The 16,165-nt window shown below is 41.0% G+C and overlaps 3 protein-coding genes across 3 annotated transcripts; 1 reads left to right on the top strand and 2 right to left on the bottom strand. All coding sequences in view use genetic code 12, as the record gives it.

Moving 5' to 3' along the window:
- Window positions 1–1,822: 1,822 nt before the first annotated feature.
- LPI9 (protein phosphatase regulator) lies at window positions 1,823–6,156 on the top strand (the record flags this gene model as incomplete). Its single annotated transcript, XM_064918862.1, has 13 exons — window positions 1,823–1,854; window positions 1,896–2,506; window positions 2,621–2,679; window positions 2,701–2,855; window positions 2,886–2,917; window positions 2,942–3,021; window positions 3,049–3,071; window positions 3,096–3,174; window positions 3,196–3,198; window positions 3,220–4,752; window positions 4,774–5,341; window positions 5,420–5,857; window positions 5,921–6,156. The coding sequence occupies 13 exons, from the start codon at window positions 1,823–1,825 to the stop codon at window positions 6,154–6,156; spliced, it is 3,849 nt and encodes a 1,282-aa protein (XP_064772307.1).
- Window positions 6,157–6,372: 216 nt separating this feature from the next.
- RPL5 (60S ribosomal protein uL18) lies at window positions 6,373–7,414 on the bottom strand. The gene has a single exon (XM_064917699.1). The coding sequence runs from the start codon at window positions 7,365–7,367 to the stop codon at window positions 6,483–6,485; it is 885 nt and encodes a 294-aa protein (XP_064772306.1). The 5' UTR covers window positions 7,368–7,414; the 3' UTR covers window positions 6,373–6,482.
- Window positions 7,415–11,554: 4,140 nt separating this feature from the next.
- RJT20DRAFT_136581 (uncharacterized protein) lies at window positions 11,555–15,826 on the bottom strand (the record flags this gene model as incomplete). The annotated part of the gene is made up of 1 exon (XM_064918484.1): window positions 11,555–15,826. One exon carries the CDS (start codon window positions 15,824–15,826, stop codon window positions 11,555–11,557), a length of 4,272 nt encoding a protein of 1,423 aa, XP_064772305.1.
- Window positions 15,827–16,165: the final 339 nt, after the last annotated feature.

The raw sequence follows: 16,165 nt of genomic DNA, 5'->3' as shown, positions 1-16,165 counted from the left end.
CTGATTCACTGATAAACCCCCGTTTTGCAATCGTCGATAACCAGATACAACCACAGATGTATGCAGTAGGTTAGAAATACCGACGTCGTGATAGGCACACAGCAGGAATGAGCTGAAGCAGAGCACTGCTTTCAGGCGAGCTAATTTCCGAAGTGTAGTGCCAAGTGGTCCTGCCCATTCGAGTGTGCTTAGCCTAATTCGTGTCGGGTGAAGGTTTGGTACGCGACGGAGCTCTCTAATTATCACACGGAATGCGTCGTAAATGGGTCTGTTTCCTTAGCTCCCCTCAAGATCCCACAATGGGTAGCATCCCCTACACAAAAGTTTATTCCTGTCAATATGTTGTGGTAATCGTGATCTCCGAATTATCACCGTATGGACCTCCGTTGCAGCTCCAAGGAGCCCAGAACCCTCGGAGAACGCGGACTGACGTATCACCGTACTCCTGCGTCAGACTCACTGGTTCTTTTCGACCAATAGGAGCACGATAAGTGTGTTCGGTGCATCTTTACAACAGCCCAATAAAATTAATCACGTGACCTGATTTTGTTCCTATGACGAAAATGTGGTGCCTGAGCTTTTGAAGCCAACAGTGTTGGTGTTCCCAACCAGCAGTAGGAGATTTGATCGGCGTCATTCATGTTGACGAGCCGGGCGTTAGGGGTCTTAGTTCGGATTCCCTTGAGTATGCTATCCGTGCCAGATGTTGTTCCCGTACCCCAACTTTCACAGCCGAGCTATCTGAACGGTGTTCTTTACATTTACCTCCGTGCATCCATACTTTACTCGAATTTTTCCCCAGGAACCTCGCTACTACACATCAAGCGATTGCCAGCGACAATTACAATTACGTACCTGCCAATGAAGCTGCCACGAAGGAGAATGTTCTTAGCACGACAGGTTAATCGCAGGATTGGTATTATTAGCATTGGGTTATCGAACATACTTAATATGTTATTATTATTATTATTATTAGATTTATTGTAATTGTGAATGCGTTCTTGTGATCATTATAGTAGTAGTTTATTGTTACAGACCAATGCCGTTTTCCACAATACTTCTCTATCACTGCATCTCTGCATCCATGAAAGGGTATCACGGAACTATTCTTTTCTGTATACATACACTTCTCTTCTCTTCTCTGTACAATACTATTCACTACAATTTTTTTTTTGCCGCCGTTGCTTTGTTCCCACTCCCGGTCTGTTTCGTAGTGACATTTCTATTCCTGTCCCCGTACTCACATGGCAGTATGGTTCTTTGTCTCACTGTAGTATAGTCGCAGCACCGCGAGTAGTGGTACTATTTACTCTTACGATTTAATAGTGTTACTTTATATTGGTAGTATTATTACTGGTAGCATTTCGATTTCAATTCGTCGTGTTGTAGATACTATAAGTACCACTATATATTTACTATTTATTATTATTGTTATTATTTAATATTATTCTTAGTATTAGCTCCGGCAACTGACTAAGACATTGACGTTGACGTTGACGGTGTCACAATCTTATCTCATTGCCAGTGACAATTGCGACGTTCATTAGCCGCCATCGACTGATATCGTTCTTCTCGTGAATTCTCGTTTGACAAGCTATAGTCCACCAGAAGTCTAGTTGACTCGGGTAGTTGATCACGTTGTACTTCTGGTTGATACCTAGTCTATGGTTCACTCCTGATTCGACAGAAGGAAACCAACATCGGTCTTATCTTGCTTCTTTTCGTGCTGCCATCGTCCCCGTCTTATCGGTGTGATCGACCCGCTACAGCATGGTAGCCACGTCCGAACCAACTCCATCCAGGGATTCGAAGACTAGCACCAATGATATATCCAAAACCAATGATAGCAACGAGGTAACAAAAACAAAATCCAATGGAAGTGGACCGCATTCTAGCACCAATGCTGAGTACGACACAGGTGTCTCCAACGGAGATGTTGACTGGCTCTTCAGAGGCAAGTCCAAAAAATTGACCAAGAAATTGAACACTACAACATCCTCTGGTAATGCCAATACTAATGAAATCACCATTGACAAAAAGACCAGCAATTCCAGTAATAAGGGCCAAGAGGACCAAGAATCTAAAGACAAAACAGCGACAAGCGAGGCAGCTCCCAAGAACCCGACACCTGCTAAGATACAAACTAACACGAACGGATCAAATTCAAGCGGAAGGTCTCCTAGAGGCCCTATATCACCATCAAATCCTACAGTTGGAACTTCATTTCCCTCAACATCAGCTTCATCTCTGCAGCAACAGCATCCAACAGAAAAGGCTTCAAAGTTAGACAAATTCAAGTTCGGGAGATCAAGATCAACATCCTCGCCCGATGTTCCAAATCCAACAGCGGCAGATCTTCTTCAAAAGCAACAAAATAGCCAACCCCAACATATACCTCCCAGTAGTCAACAACTGGCAACTCCAAAGAGACGAAGCAGCTTAGGATTCATATCTCCTTCACTTACTAGCGATTTGGCAGCGAATGATGACTTTGAATTAATTCTGAGTGGGGCAAACGCTGCCAGTTCCTCTAATAATTCTTCCCCTGGTGTGAGTAGAAGTAATTCAGGAAAAACTCGTTCTTTATTCAGTTCTCTTTCATCCAAATTTAAGTCTGGAGGTTCTCAACCAACTTCCGGTTCTCCACAAACATCTCACTCACCATTGGCTTCAAATCCTGTTGGAAATGCCGGCACTAAGTTGTCGACTGTATCAAGCAATAGCAATACGACCGGTAATACAACGGGGTCACCTGCTGCATCATCTGCTGCTATTAATGTTCCTTCTCCGAAATTGAATCCTAATTTGCTTGGTTCCGCTAATAATGCAGGCAATTATCAGGATCTAGTATCAGTGTTTAACAAGCCTCCTGCTGGCATTCCCAGTAAAAGGCGTACTTCCCTCGGCACGAAACTAAGTTCGAGCCCTACATCTTTCAAAGACGTTTTCAGTGGAAATTCTATTAACAGTGGCGGCGGCGATAACCCTGGAAACACTGTGGGAAGACGAAGATCATCCTTGGTGCCGATTCAAGATATTCCGGCAAAGGGTGCCTCTACAACTTCTTCATCGTCTGTGTCTTCTACGGCATCGAGCAACAGAGTCATTCTCAACAAGAACCCAAATAGAGAAAAGATTCCTCTTAAGGAGCTCTCTGGGGTCAAGCTCAGAAGAGTGACATTTGCCATAGATAAGCTAGTATATGATCCACAACAACAGATACCCTCAAGAAGACCAAAGAAGGGAAATGTCCTCATTCCGCAAGATTTGATTGCACCACCACCACGCTTGTCGCAAGGAATTTCTTTGAATGATGGCAATAAACCTCTGGACTTACAGCAACATCTGTACACGGAGAAGGAAATTGCAATGGCTGTTGAAGCTCAGAGAAGAGCCCTTTTTGAAGCTGAGAAACACGCTCATGAAGCTCATTTGCTGGCTAAAAGAATAGCAGCTGAAGTGAGCCTTTACAAAAATCAAAGACACCGCTCATCTTCAGCCTTTTCGATAGTTACTGGTGGAATGAACTTAGGTTCAAATCATGACGAAGATGAAGATGTCGGCGATCTTTCCCATGATGTAGAGAACATTGAGATAGATAAACCATTGCATGTTCATGAGAAGCATTTCGCAGATGAAAGTTTGGCCAAAACGGTGGAAGAGTTGTCGTTAGAAACCATATATACGAGATGTTGTCATTTAAGAGAGATTTTGCCAATTCCTGCTACTCTTAAGCAACTCAAGAACAAATCCAAGCCTCTACAAGTTCTCAAGCTCCTTAATCCAAAGCCAACCTTGATTGATGTCTTGTCCTTTAGTGATTTTATTGCTATTACACCGATCAATACAGTGATTTTTGATAATGTTACTATGACGACAGAAATGTTGAAACACTTTCTTGCATCCTTGGTCTATAACACATCATTGGAGAAACTCTCATTGCGTAATGTCGCAATTGACGAAGTAGGCTGGAAGCTTCTCTGTAAGTTTCTTTCACGAAATACGAGCATTAAGAAGCTTGACATTTCGCAACAGAGAGTAAAGGCAGATACTAAACCGAACTGCATTCGGTCAGCTATGAATTGGGATCTCCTTATTCGGTCACTCGTACTTAGGGGCGGGATTGAAGAATTTGTCATGAATGGATGTAAATTGACAGACGAAACTTTTAAAGACTTGATCGAAAATGCAATCAAAATTTCCACTTACAGATTGGGTATTGCTTCTGTCGAATTAAATCTATTCAAAGCCAAAGTTGTCGCCGATTGGTTTACTGCAACGAACTCCAAATGTGTGGGTGTGGATTTAGCGTTTAACGATCTCAGCCACGGCCAACTAAAACCATTCATCGAGGCGCTAAATAAAGGAGTTGGTAACTTGATGTTCTTTTCTTTGAATTCTACTCATTTGACCGATGTGGATGAAACTACCGAGCTCATTAAAGCGTTAAGTAAAGTTAGGACCTTGCGTTTTCTCGACCTTTCCTCCTTGCCAGACTTATTTCCAGCAATTATATCACGCCTTTCTAAATATCTACCACAGTTTGAGAATCTTCGTCGTATTCACTTTGATCTTAATGAATTGACACCACAATCAATCGGTGTAATTGCACAATTTCTTCCTCAAATGAAGCTGTTGGTACACGTTTCCTTACTAGGAAATCGAAATCTCAATATCTCATCAGCAGGTACTCTTTATAACGCTGTAAAGTCTTCGAACTCTATTTTCACATTAGATGTTGATTATGATTTGGTGCCCGACAACTTATCTCAGCGGATTGCCTTCTATTTGATGAGAAACATGGATAGAACAATGAAACCGGAACTTGCTTCGACAACCAATCACACTAATGATAACGAAGAGGATCTCATGTTCGATGGGTCTTTATTAATGCAAACTGCAGAGAAATTATTGATGGAAAATGAGCTGCAGAAACCCGACCCTCATAAAAAGAAGGAAGATTTGAAAATTCAAAGAATTATTACAAATGCTTTGATCGAGAGAACAAGGGCTATCAGAAAGGATATACATGAGGCTATTGATACTCTTTTTACGAAGAGAAACCAAGGAACTTTACCCTTGGAAGGAAAGGAGACGTTATTGCGTTTCTGCTTACTTGATTCATCCTTGGAAAAACTAGTTCATATGTTCGAAGAGCAAGCCCAGAGTGATGGCGAGCTTGGTGCGGATCAACTTAGTCGTTCCCCTTCAGTTGCAAATCTCAATTTGATAGATGAGAAGTCTGGAGAAATTAGCAGGGCGGCTACTCCAATAAATGATGATGGAAACTTCAGTATTCCAGCCATTAAGATTGCAGCAGTTCATGATACTCTTCACGAAAGTTCTACGGAGCTTATAACAGCTGGTCCTATTTTATCTCCTCACTACAGTGATGCCGATAAACAGTTCTCATTGCCAGGATTGGACCAAGCATTTGAACCCCATCAAGTAGTGACCGAAGCAACGTCTGACGGTGTGGATGTACCCATTGATAATTTGACAGGAAGACCTGTTCTCATGAGATCTGTCAGTCAAACGTCCGTTCATGCAAAAGAGCAAGAGAAGGAGGAGGGAGAGTTCCACAGGTTTGGATTCTTTATGGAACAGCGTTCTAATAGTGAAAGCCAAACTGCTAGTCGTAATAATGCCTCACATAGTGAAGGTTCAAGTAATTCAAAAACCCCTAGTAGTCCTTCTTCGAAACGTGACATTCCATTGTTGAATGCACTTCCTTCTGGTCCGGAATTGAGAGATGCTATTATTGCAGCAAAGGGTATCGAAAGTGTAACGGACTTGATTGACCGGATAAACAAAGACGAAAAGATCAATATAGAAAAGATATTCAGCTCTGCCACGAGTTCAGCACATGCTTCTCTGGGCTCAGAGAATGGAATTTCGACAACAATTCCACCATCTAAAGTGGCCGAGAAGAAGCAAGAGGACATTAAGTCTGCTCGAAGAGAGTCAAAAGCCAAAGAGGATAGTGATTCAATTGATTCAAGTGTGGATCCCAAAGACACTGGTTCTAGTGTTAAGCTGGACAATACAGTTGATGCCGTCGTTGATGAAGTGTATGAGAAGTTATTAAATGATGCCCAGAGAGCTCGACTGATCAAACAGGGGTCAGGTGAAAGGGAGAAAGATGGACTGGGTTAGATTGATACTTTCAATCTTTAGCTTGTTTTAGGTGTACTTGTCAGGATAGACATGCATTAAAAGTATTTAATAAACAATTAGTTACTTAGTAAAATAATGTTTGTAAGATAATAAAATCAAGATGTGCTTAATCGACGAGTTTCCATTAGATACGAACTAGTGCACTTTACGGAAGAATTTATAATTTCACATAGCAAATACTACAAACCTTTCCTTGATTAAAATGAATACCCAAAAATTTATAAGATCGCTCCTATATACTAAAAAAGATATACATAAATATTAATGAAGATAATTGGAAAAGTGCTCTACTTATCGCAAATAACTTACTTAGAAGCTTGGAACTCAGCAATCTTCTTGTCAATCTTAGCTTGTCTTTCAGCCTTGGTCAACTTAACTTGTCTGTACTTCTTGGATTCAGCAGCGTATTGTTCCTTGGTGAACTTCTTCTCGGATGGCTTGAAAGCTGGGTCAGCTCTAATCTTCTCATGAGCATCGGAGTAAAGCTCCTCGATGTCCTCAGCCTCAATCTCGTCAGCAATGTAAGACTTGAACAAGGTTCTGTACTTCTCCTCATCATCATCCATCAATTCCTCGATGTACTCAGCAACGTGACCACCGAAGATGTACTTTCTCAACAACTCAGCGTCCAATTCCTCGGACTCGATATCCCAACCTGGGAATCTGTTTGGAGAGTGTGGGACGTATAATCCACCGTCAGAAGCACCCTTCAAGACACCGAAAACTCTAGCACCGGTAGTGGTTCTTTGTAAACCAATGTCCAAGAAGACCTTGAATGGTCTTGGACCGTCCTCGACAGCCTCAACCAATTCGAACTCACCCTCAACTTCTTCAACACCAGTGTAGGTCTCGTCCAAGCCCAACTTTTGCAAGGCTCTTCTGGCAACTAAAAGACCAACAGCGTAAGCAGCAGACCAGTTAGTCAAACCGTGTTTGATACCGTACCTTGGCAATTCATGGGCGTAAGCAGCGGTCAAGACAATGTCACCAGTGATGGTAGAGGAGATGATCTGAGCGATGATGTCCTTGTTGGTGAATCTAACGACTAATCTGTACTTTGGGGTGTTGTACTTAGCCTTGTGTTGAGTGACCAATCTCTTTCTTTGGTAGTAGTCGGTCTTACCCTCTTGTCTTCTACGGAAAGGGGTTTGGAAACGGGAGTGGTATGAAGAACTCTTAACGAAAGCCATTTTGATGTCTGGTATCTGTTATTGAATGAAGAAGAGAAAGAAGTACGTACACTGTTTTCAAGAACTTTTCAAGTATAGAGAGTGAAAATTTTTTGCATACACTCTATTAGTTTGGATTTGCACACGACTTTTTGAAAAAAAATTGTGAGAAGAGATAGTGCTGGAGTTTACTGTACCAATGGTAAATGTGAGTATGTGATACCGCATTAGGAGTCGTCGTAGCATAGCATGCATCCACACGAATGGCTGCAAAAGAAGACACGGAAAATTGGGAGACAGATATCTATCTTGGTTAGAGGGAACATCTGGTTAATGAAAACCCTAGGAAAAACATTTGTATGAGGCATAGACACTGGGAAGACATTGTAAAAAGCTAGAGGTGATATTCACAATAAAAGGAGATGTATTAGGCACGCCCAAAATCGATCACCACAACGATGTTTAAACCTCCTCTCATGATAAATGAGTAATTGGCACAGGGATCTTATCCTCTCCTCTATATTATCATAATATCTCGCTGTGTGTTTCAAAAAATAAGGAGATTGATTTCAACAATCAACAACTGTCCCACAGAAAGTTCAATCTACTCTATGTCTGTGTTTTCCATTTTGGCGAGCTTCGCCTTCCTCACTGCCGAAGCTGCAATATCTATATACCTATATAATAACGGCCATAACGACGATTCCAACCATCAACTCCTGGTTGAGAATAGACACGGTAGGCAACTCCAACTTTCTGCGAGCTCTGCCGTCTTCTGAAGGAGCCTGCCATCTTCTAAAGAGCTATATAGTCTATATAACCTACTTACAACCTGTTTATGTGTCCCTCAAGCTCACCACTTTCAGTTCGGCGGATGTTTCGACATGAGCTTCGCCTTCATCTCTCTACTGTTACCCTATATACCCTATATATCTATATACCTATATACCTATATAGAGAGTTAACTTAGCAATATACAAATCTTTCCACTTTTCACCAGCTTCGCCTTCCCCACTGCTGATGCTACAATAACTATATATCTATTTATAATTCCAACCATCAACACCCGATTTAGAATAGGCACGATAGGCGAGTCCAATCTTCTGTGAGCTCTGCCGTCTTCCAAAGAAGCTCTGCCATCTTCTCAAGAGCTATTATATAACCTACTTACAACCTATTTAAGAAAATATATGAAATGTGACCCTCAATCCCTCCAATCTCAAGTGGGGGATTGTTTCAATGAGCTTCTCCGCCGTCTTCTAAAGGAGCTCTATAAGTCTATATAGCCTACTTAAATCCTATTTAAGTGTCCCTAAAGCTCACCACTTTCAGTTCGGCGGATGCTTGGATATCTTTCATGAGCATCGCCGCCTTCTCTCCAGTAATACGCTATGTACCTATATGTCTATATACCTATATAGAGAGTTAACCAACACTATGTTCAAATTCTTCCAAACTCCAACCAATAGTAAAAAAACCAACAGTAAAATCAATATAAAACGAAGCGCTCAATAGAGAATGAAACATGATTGTATCTACAACTATCACTAGACATATATAAATTGGACAACCTTGTTTCTTAGCAACTTCGTCGTGTCTTGTTGCTTCACGCATCTTATACTCTCTTCTATAAGAATCTTGTAACCACCCCCTGATCCCTTCCATCTAAATGTGTTAATAAGTCACATTAACTTGTGTTCGCTTGAGCTCACAACTGCTCAAGTCTCGTTGACTTTGGTTAACCTTAAACCTCTCACTTTCCGACTTTTTTCTCCACTTTTGTATTGAACATGGTTCACTAGCCGCCACAAAGTTGGAATCGACCCACCTTATCATGTGTTGGGAGGCTTCCCTGTCATACTCCAAGTATAATTTGCATTAGCACATCTACCTCATCCTTGTTGACCATCTGATAGGGCAACTCTCTTCGTGCCAGATCAGTAAGAAGTATGAAGTATTGCTTTACTTATCTTGTGATAACACGAGGTTCTGCAGAATCTTAGCGCTTCAAAACTGAAGTTCCTAATCTATTGGTCAATGTTGCCTTTGATATCTTCTCCAAGATGCCTCAAGCACCAGTGGGGTATTGGGATATTTTTGTGGTTGACGTGTAACCCTTTTTTCAGACTTGGGTACTGTTAATTCAATTCCCTAAAGTGTACCACTACTCTGAAGGATGATGATGATAGAGGCAATAAACAAGCTAACTTGTTAGTACTTTGAACAACAAGAACCAATGTAGGAGCAATAAACTTTGTAAACTATGACACATTTTTAACTCATGAAAACAGCGGTCAACAAACAAATCTGCTTCTGTGAACCTCTTTTAAACAACTTTAATATAAATCTTGCAAACCAAACCGCCACAGAATCAATACTGGTTACCAAGCTATGGCTAATGTGTCACTTTCCCCACGGAAGCAGAGTTTGTCCTAGGTGTCTTTCACCCAGTCAATATATTTTCAGGGACTTGTCCCCTTATGAAAATACCCAACATACCTAACAGCAACTACTGGATCGCTCCACTGTAAGAACTTTCCACAAGTAGTAACCTTCCCAAAGGTGGGACCAAACAGCGCCATAAAAGGCCTCTCTTTTATGGGCTCTTAGACGATTTAACTTAAGTACCCGCCACGATACTCTTGCTTTAATCATCCGCCAGGTCCATACCATTGGCTTATTGGGTATTTGGTTGGCATCTGTTCCTTTGTGAGCCCAGATGATCACACCGCTCATGCGGGTTTCCCAGTATTTAGAGATTCTTGGAAATAGGACTTTTTATCCTTCTGTTGAAATGTAATATTTTGATAAGAAGGATTATTATTATTGATCCTGTTTGTGTATCAATGGAACTGAAATAGATCACAAGCTTTTGCCCACAGAAAATTGAAAAGGTATAACGTGTCGTATTGGCTATTTAGCTCTTAGATATGATTTTATGGATATATGGTAAAAGAATGGTCATTAGAATAATCTTTATAGCAAAGCTCTCTTTTTGTGCACAAGACAGTAGTTGCAAAAAGCGAAAATGCAGGATAGGTTGATTTCACCTCCTGGTTGTTATGTGCAGGGACTGTGAACCTTTTCTTGGAGATCTTTTGCACTCCTGTTGTTGCAAATAAGGCTGCAAAACTGATATATTCTAGAAAGATGGACCTTCTGAATACGGCCCTTTCTTTGACAACTACATAGTCGGACTGGAATTCTTGCAAATGAGAACTATACAGAGGCACGGAGGGAATATGTCAGTCGCGTAGATTATTCTGGGGCATCCATGAGGTGAGAGGTAAATACATTTGCGACAATCGAATGATGTTACAATACGAACCAAGGTTGCTGATTGTTAACAACACTACGTTCTTGGCCAGGTTTGAGCATTTTAGCTGCTAGGCACACCAAATATATACATCAAGTCTACCTAAGTGGATAAGCCACAGTACTACATTATGCTAAAAATTTTATATATATATTAACTTGGATTACTACCATGTATCCATAATTAATGTAAACTACCTTAAAAAAATAGCAAAGTACCATTCAAAAACAAAACACCAATTCACCTTCAGTCGATAACACGACCGTTCAACCACCTCACCTTCCACGCATCTTTCCAGCATCAACCAACACCTAAACCCTCCGTTATACTCCCCATACCTCCCTCTAAAACATGTCCATCATGCATCTAACAACAGCATGAATGGACCTCCATGCAAATCAAATAAAAAAAAGCCAATCTCACCTCAAAACAACAAGAGTTAAACAATCCGGTGCATCCAAATCAAATAAGTTCGCAAGACAAGAATAGTTGTTGCCCTGATACCTGTGGTCCTACTTCACTTCATTTTAGAGCTATCAACCCCAACACCATTCTTCACTAGTGACCGATACTTCCCTTTGAATATCAATAACAGGAGAGGCCCTGTCATATCATCATCGCCGGTAATATCGGAAGCTCCCTTCCAGGTGGCAACTGAAAGTTCACTTGTAATCACTTCAACCCCCACAGATAGCTTTCAAATTTCATTAAGTAGAATCAATGTCTGGAATCAGGTTTCTGTCAATAGATCCATTTGTAAATTCATTTTGGATACATTAATTCAAGGGGACAGAAAGTCTTGGAATCTCATTTTCATCAAAATACAACGTATTGCTTCACTCTTTCCTTCAAGACCAACCCAATAACGACATTCACAGAGCACCATGGTCATTCAAGCGGAAGTACCGCGTAACTTTTGACCCATGATATCTAATTTCATGTACGGTGACTTGCTAAATACAGTATCTTCAAATTCATAAGGCCGCCTTTCTAAAGTTACGGCAGGAAGATCTGTTGAGCCCGTAGCACGCGGTATTTGATTGTTTCCATTACTACCCTCGGTTGTTGGGCGAATCGATATACCGCATGAAATATTTGAAGTCGTTTTTTCTGTGGGAAGGTCTGGAAGAGTTGAAGGGTCCAGCCAGTCCATCCTATTCTCATGTGAATCGATTAATTCATAATCTGAGATGCCATCATCAGTCACTGACACTGTATCGTAAATAATAGATTCCTCTCTACGCATCCCAATGGCATGGCAACGCTGGAGGGCCGCCATATTCGCTGCCTCAGTAGAATACGGGATATCTGAGAGAGGTGTCATTTTCTTGAGAATGGACTTAGGAACTGGTTGACTTCGTTTGTTGGATTTCCAACTCTTCCAATTTGGAGGAACCAACTCTTCTCTCTGACCCATACTATTAGTACGGATTTCAACTCCTTGAAGTACTAATAGGTGGTCCTTGCGCGAGAGGTAGTTGGAAGTAGTCGCATCATTGATGCAATGAGGTTGGCGAAGATTGAATAATTGGGATGAATCAAACGATGCTGGTCTTGGAGCTTGAAGAATACTACAAGCTTGAAGAGGAGGGAGACGAACAGTTGGACCCCAAGTATAGTTAAGAACTTCAAACTTTGCCTCTTCTCTATTATCAAAAGACTCAACATCGCTGGAAAATTCAGATTCATCATCAAATTCATCGCTATCATTTTCATCGTTGTCCTTGCTCTTGAATATTTGAGACGAGTCAAAAGGTGCTGGTCTAGGTGCTAATAGAATGTTACTAGCCTGTAGACGTGTCAAACGAACAGTCGAATCCAATTTGTAGATAGGATATTCAACTTTTTCATTCTCGTTTTGTTCAGCAACGTTAGACATTTCGAACTCAGTATTATTTTTGACATATTCGATGGTGGCTTTTCTTTTCATATCAAATTGAACATCTTCATCACAATAGATGCTTTCCGCAAACTTGGAACGGTGAAAATCATTGTTCTCAAAGTGAGCAGAGGCTTCATTACGAGTTCCTTCATCAGTTGATATTGTTGATGGTTGACATGAAAATCTGACTTGCTTGCGCTTACTATCCCTATAGGTGCCAATAGGAAAGTTTTCTTGAGTGTCTTGCCTTCGGTTATTAACAAACAGATTCGAAAATTTGCTGTTACTCATACGGATACTTAAGGGGAGTGTGTAGCCTTCGGAGTCATCGGAGTAATCAGAAGTTTCTGACTCATCTGATTCTTCACGGCTATTCTTCTCAAAAAACCGAGATAATTCAGAGGCTTTGCTTTCATCTGTGGGAAGGTCTGGAAGAGTTGAAGGGTCCAGCCAGTCCATCCTATTCTCACATTTGATTAATCCATGATCTGACCTGTCATCATCAGTCACTGACACTGTATCTTGAATAATGGATTCCTCTCTACGCATCCCAGCAGCATGGCAACGATGGAGAGCCGCCATATTTGCTGCCTCAGTGGAATATGGGATATCTGAGAGAGGTGTCATTTTCTTGAGAATGGACTTAGGAACTGGTTGACTTCGTTTGTTGGATTTCCAACTCTTCCAATTTGGAGGAACCAACTCTTCTCTCTGACCCATACTATTAGTACGGATTTCAACTCCTTGAAGTACTAATAGGTGGTCCTTGCGCGAGAGGTAGTTGGAAGGAGTAGCATCATTGATGCAATGAGGTTGGCGAAGATTGAATAATTGAGATGAATCAAACGATGCTGGTCTTGGAGCTTGAAGAATGTTCCAAGCTCTAAGATGAGGAGAACGGGTGCCTAGATACCTGGTATAGTTAGGAACTCCAAGCTTCTCCATCCCATCAAAAGATTCCATGTCGCTGGAAAATTCAGATTCAACATCAAATTGCTCGCTGTTTTCATCATTACGAATCTTCAATAATTGAGATGAGTCAAACGATGCTGGTCTAGGTGGTAGTTGAATTTTAGTTGTTTGAAGAAGGGTAAAAAGAAAACTCAAACCTAATGTGGAGGTACGATTCTCACCTTTTCTTTCCTTAGAACTATTAGAGTTTTCCAATACACCTTCAGAATCATCAAGACATGGTTCCAAATCACTAAAAATAGAGATATCAAACGGTATTGGTTTTGTATGTGGAAAGATACTTTCAATCTGGGGACGTGGAAAAGAAGTAGTTGAGTCTAACGAGATGACAAAGTCATCGCCCTTTGGCTTCATCTTACCGACACTAGGCGCAATAATGTCAGAACTTTCGAAATCATTAAATCTAAATTGCAGCTTGTCAACCTGTATTGCTTCAAAAGAAGGTACTCTTGGAGCTATAAGAATATTTCTAACTTGAAGATGTGGAAAACGGACAGCTGGATCCAAAAAGTCGTTGGATTCTTCAAATTTTGTCTCGTTAAGCTTTCTAGCTTCATCTTCATCATTCTTACCATCTTTTTCGCAATTGTAAACTGGCGATGCAAGATTAGAAGGGACATAAAGAACTAAGGCAGTGCTTGTCTCAACAACGGAAGAACTCAAATTGTCATTGACGGAAGTAGCATCGCTGTCTTCACTTTTAAGTTCCTTCTTGGTAATTTCAAGTTCTTGAAGCTGCATTACTTCAAAAGATGGTGCTCTTTGAGCAAAAAGAATGTTTCTAACATGAAGATGTGGAAAACGGACAGCTGGATCCAAAAAGTAGTTGGATACTTCAAATTTTGTCTCGTTAAGTATTCTAGCTTCATCTTCATCATTCTTACCATCTTTTTCGCAGTTGTAAACTGGCGATGCAAGATTAGAAGGGACATAAAGAACTAAGGCAGTGCTTGTTTCAACAACGGAAGAACTCAAATTGTCATTGACGGTAGTAGCATCTGTGCCTTCACTGTTAAGGTCCTTCTCGGTAATTTCAAGTTCTTGAGCGAATTCACTGAAGGTAACTCTCTTGGTCTTAGTTTTCTTAATGTCATTGACAGCGACAGAAGAAATGTCTGCTGTTACATCATTCTTAACGACATCAGATTGAATAGACTGGAAAGCACTTCCGCACTCTTCAATTTGAACCCTGCCCTCATTAAAGTTGACAGCATTCGATCTAAATTTGTTCCTGTCATAAAGAACCAAAGCCTTACAATCTGAAACTTCGGCGTCTAATTCCAAAATATTTTCGTCTGAGTGCGAAATATATTTTTTAGGAAACTTCAAGATTGACGCAGGAACGGGAAAATTTAAGTCAAGTTGTCTTTTTCTGGTGTAACCACAAAGAACAACAGTCACAGCATGATCAAATGAAACATGACGACGCACAATCAGAAGGGCATTGGAAGGGATTCCAGGGTTGATGGTAAACTTAGGAGGTTCTAATGTCATCTCGAATGAAAACTCACTCTTGCAGAGTGGGCTGATTACTCTCAAAGGACGACAAATAGCATCTCCGTCATGGGCAGGGATCAAAGGAAGCAGTGGACAAGGTGAAATTACACGCTGAGTTCCAATAACTTCAACGGAGTTGTCGGTGGTGGGAATTGTTGTATAAGGAAGCAAGTTTTCAATGGTATTATGTTTTGTGTTGGTAGTAAAAGTGGTAGGAGCAATGGTAGTAGTAGAAAAACATTTGGTAGTAGTGGTGGCCGCGTTGCGTGCCACAAAAGCAGGGCGATCGAAATCGGATTCACAATCATCCTCTGAACAAGTATAAAGACTAGCTTCGTAAATAAGATAGTCGTCCAGGTCAGACAATTGTTCATAACGGGCCCAAGCTGATGTTGGAGGACCCCTTGATCCTCTGAATCTTTGCTTGGAACGTCTAAGTCGAGCCCTAATCAGATTAAACCTTGAATCGTAAGCAGTAGAATATTTGGAACGTCTAGAGGAGTTCAATCTGAAAGGACGAGGTACAAAGTACCCGCTCTTCCATTCTTCTTTCTTTTCATGGAACCTCTCTCTAAACTGACAGAATGGGCTGGTTGGATATCCATGATGGTTGTTGTCACATGGAAGGAAAGTTGATTTTGGGGCTTTCTCTGGAAAGAGAAAGTTGATCAACTCTTGTCTTGCCTTTCTCCAGTATGGTGGTCTTGGAGGGACGACGTGATCGGTGGAAGTAATGAGTTCCCTAAGAGCTGATATTGGACCAGGGACCTGGCCAACATCATTACAACGTGACATCTTTGAAAAGACACCCATTGCGTTTTGGCGCTAACTAAGAGGATAGAACTATCGACTCAATCAGAGAGCGCAAAGGACCTAAATGAAATTCAGGTGATAATGGAACTTAATAATCGCTAGGGGAACGATTTGAGTACCAATTATGCTTGATTCCAAAAAGAACTTCCACCAAGTATACAAAGACAAGTGTACAAAAATCTTTTGAGATATTTGGTTTTGCGGCCAACCTAAGAAAACATCGCTTTTGCGGCCAAAGTCATGTACAGATTTTGCAATCATTTATTATGCAGGAAGAGAAGGTAGTAACCTTTCTTATAGTGGGATAACATGCCGCCGAAGATATCGACTTCTAACTAA

This window comes from Scheffersomyces xylosifermentans, assembly GCF_036884685.1.
Source record: "Scheffersomyces xylosifermentans strain CBS 12540 chromosome Unknown RJT20scaffold_7, whole genome shotgun sequence".
NCBI classification, from domain to species: Eukaryota; Fungi; Ascomycota; class Pichiomycetes; order Serinales; family Debaryomycetaceae; genus Scheffersomyces; species Scheffersomyces xylosifermentans.
This window is presented reverse-complemented; position numbering and strand designations above follow the sequence as displayed.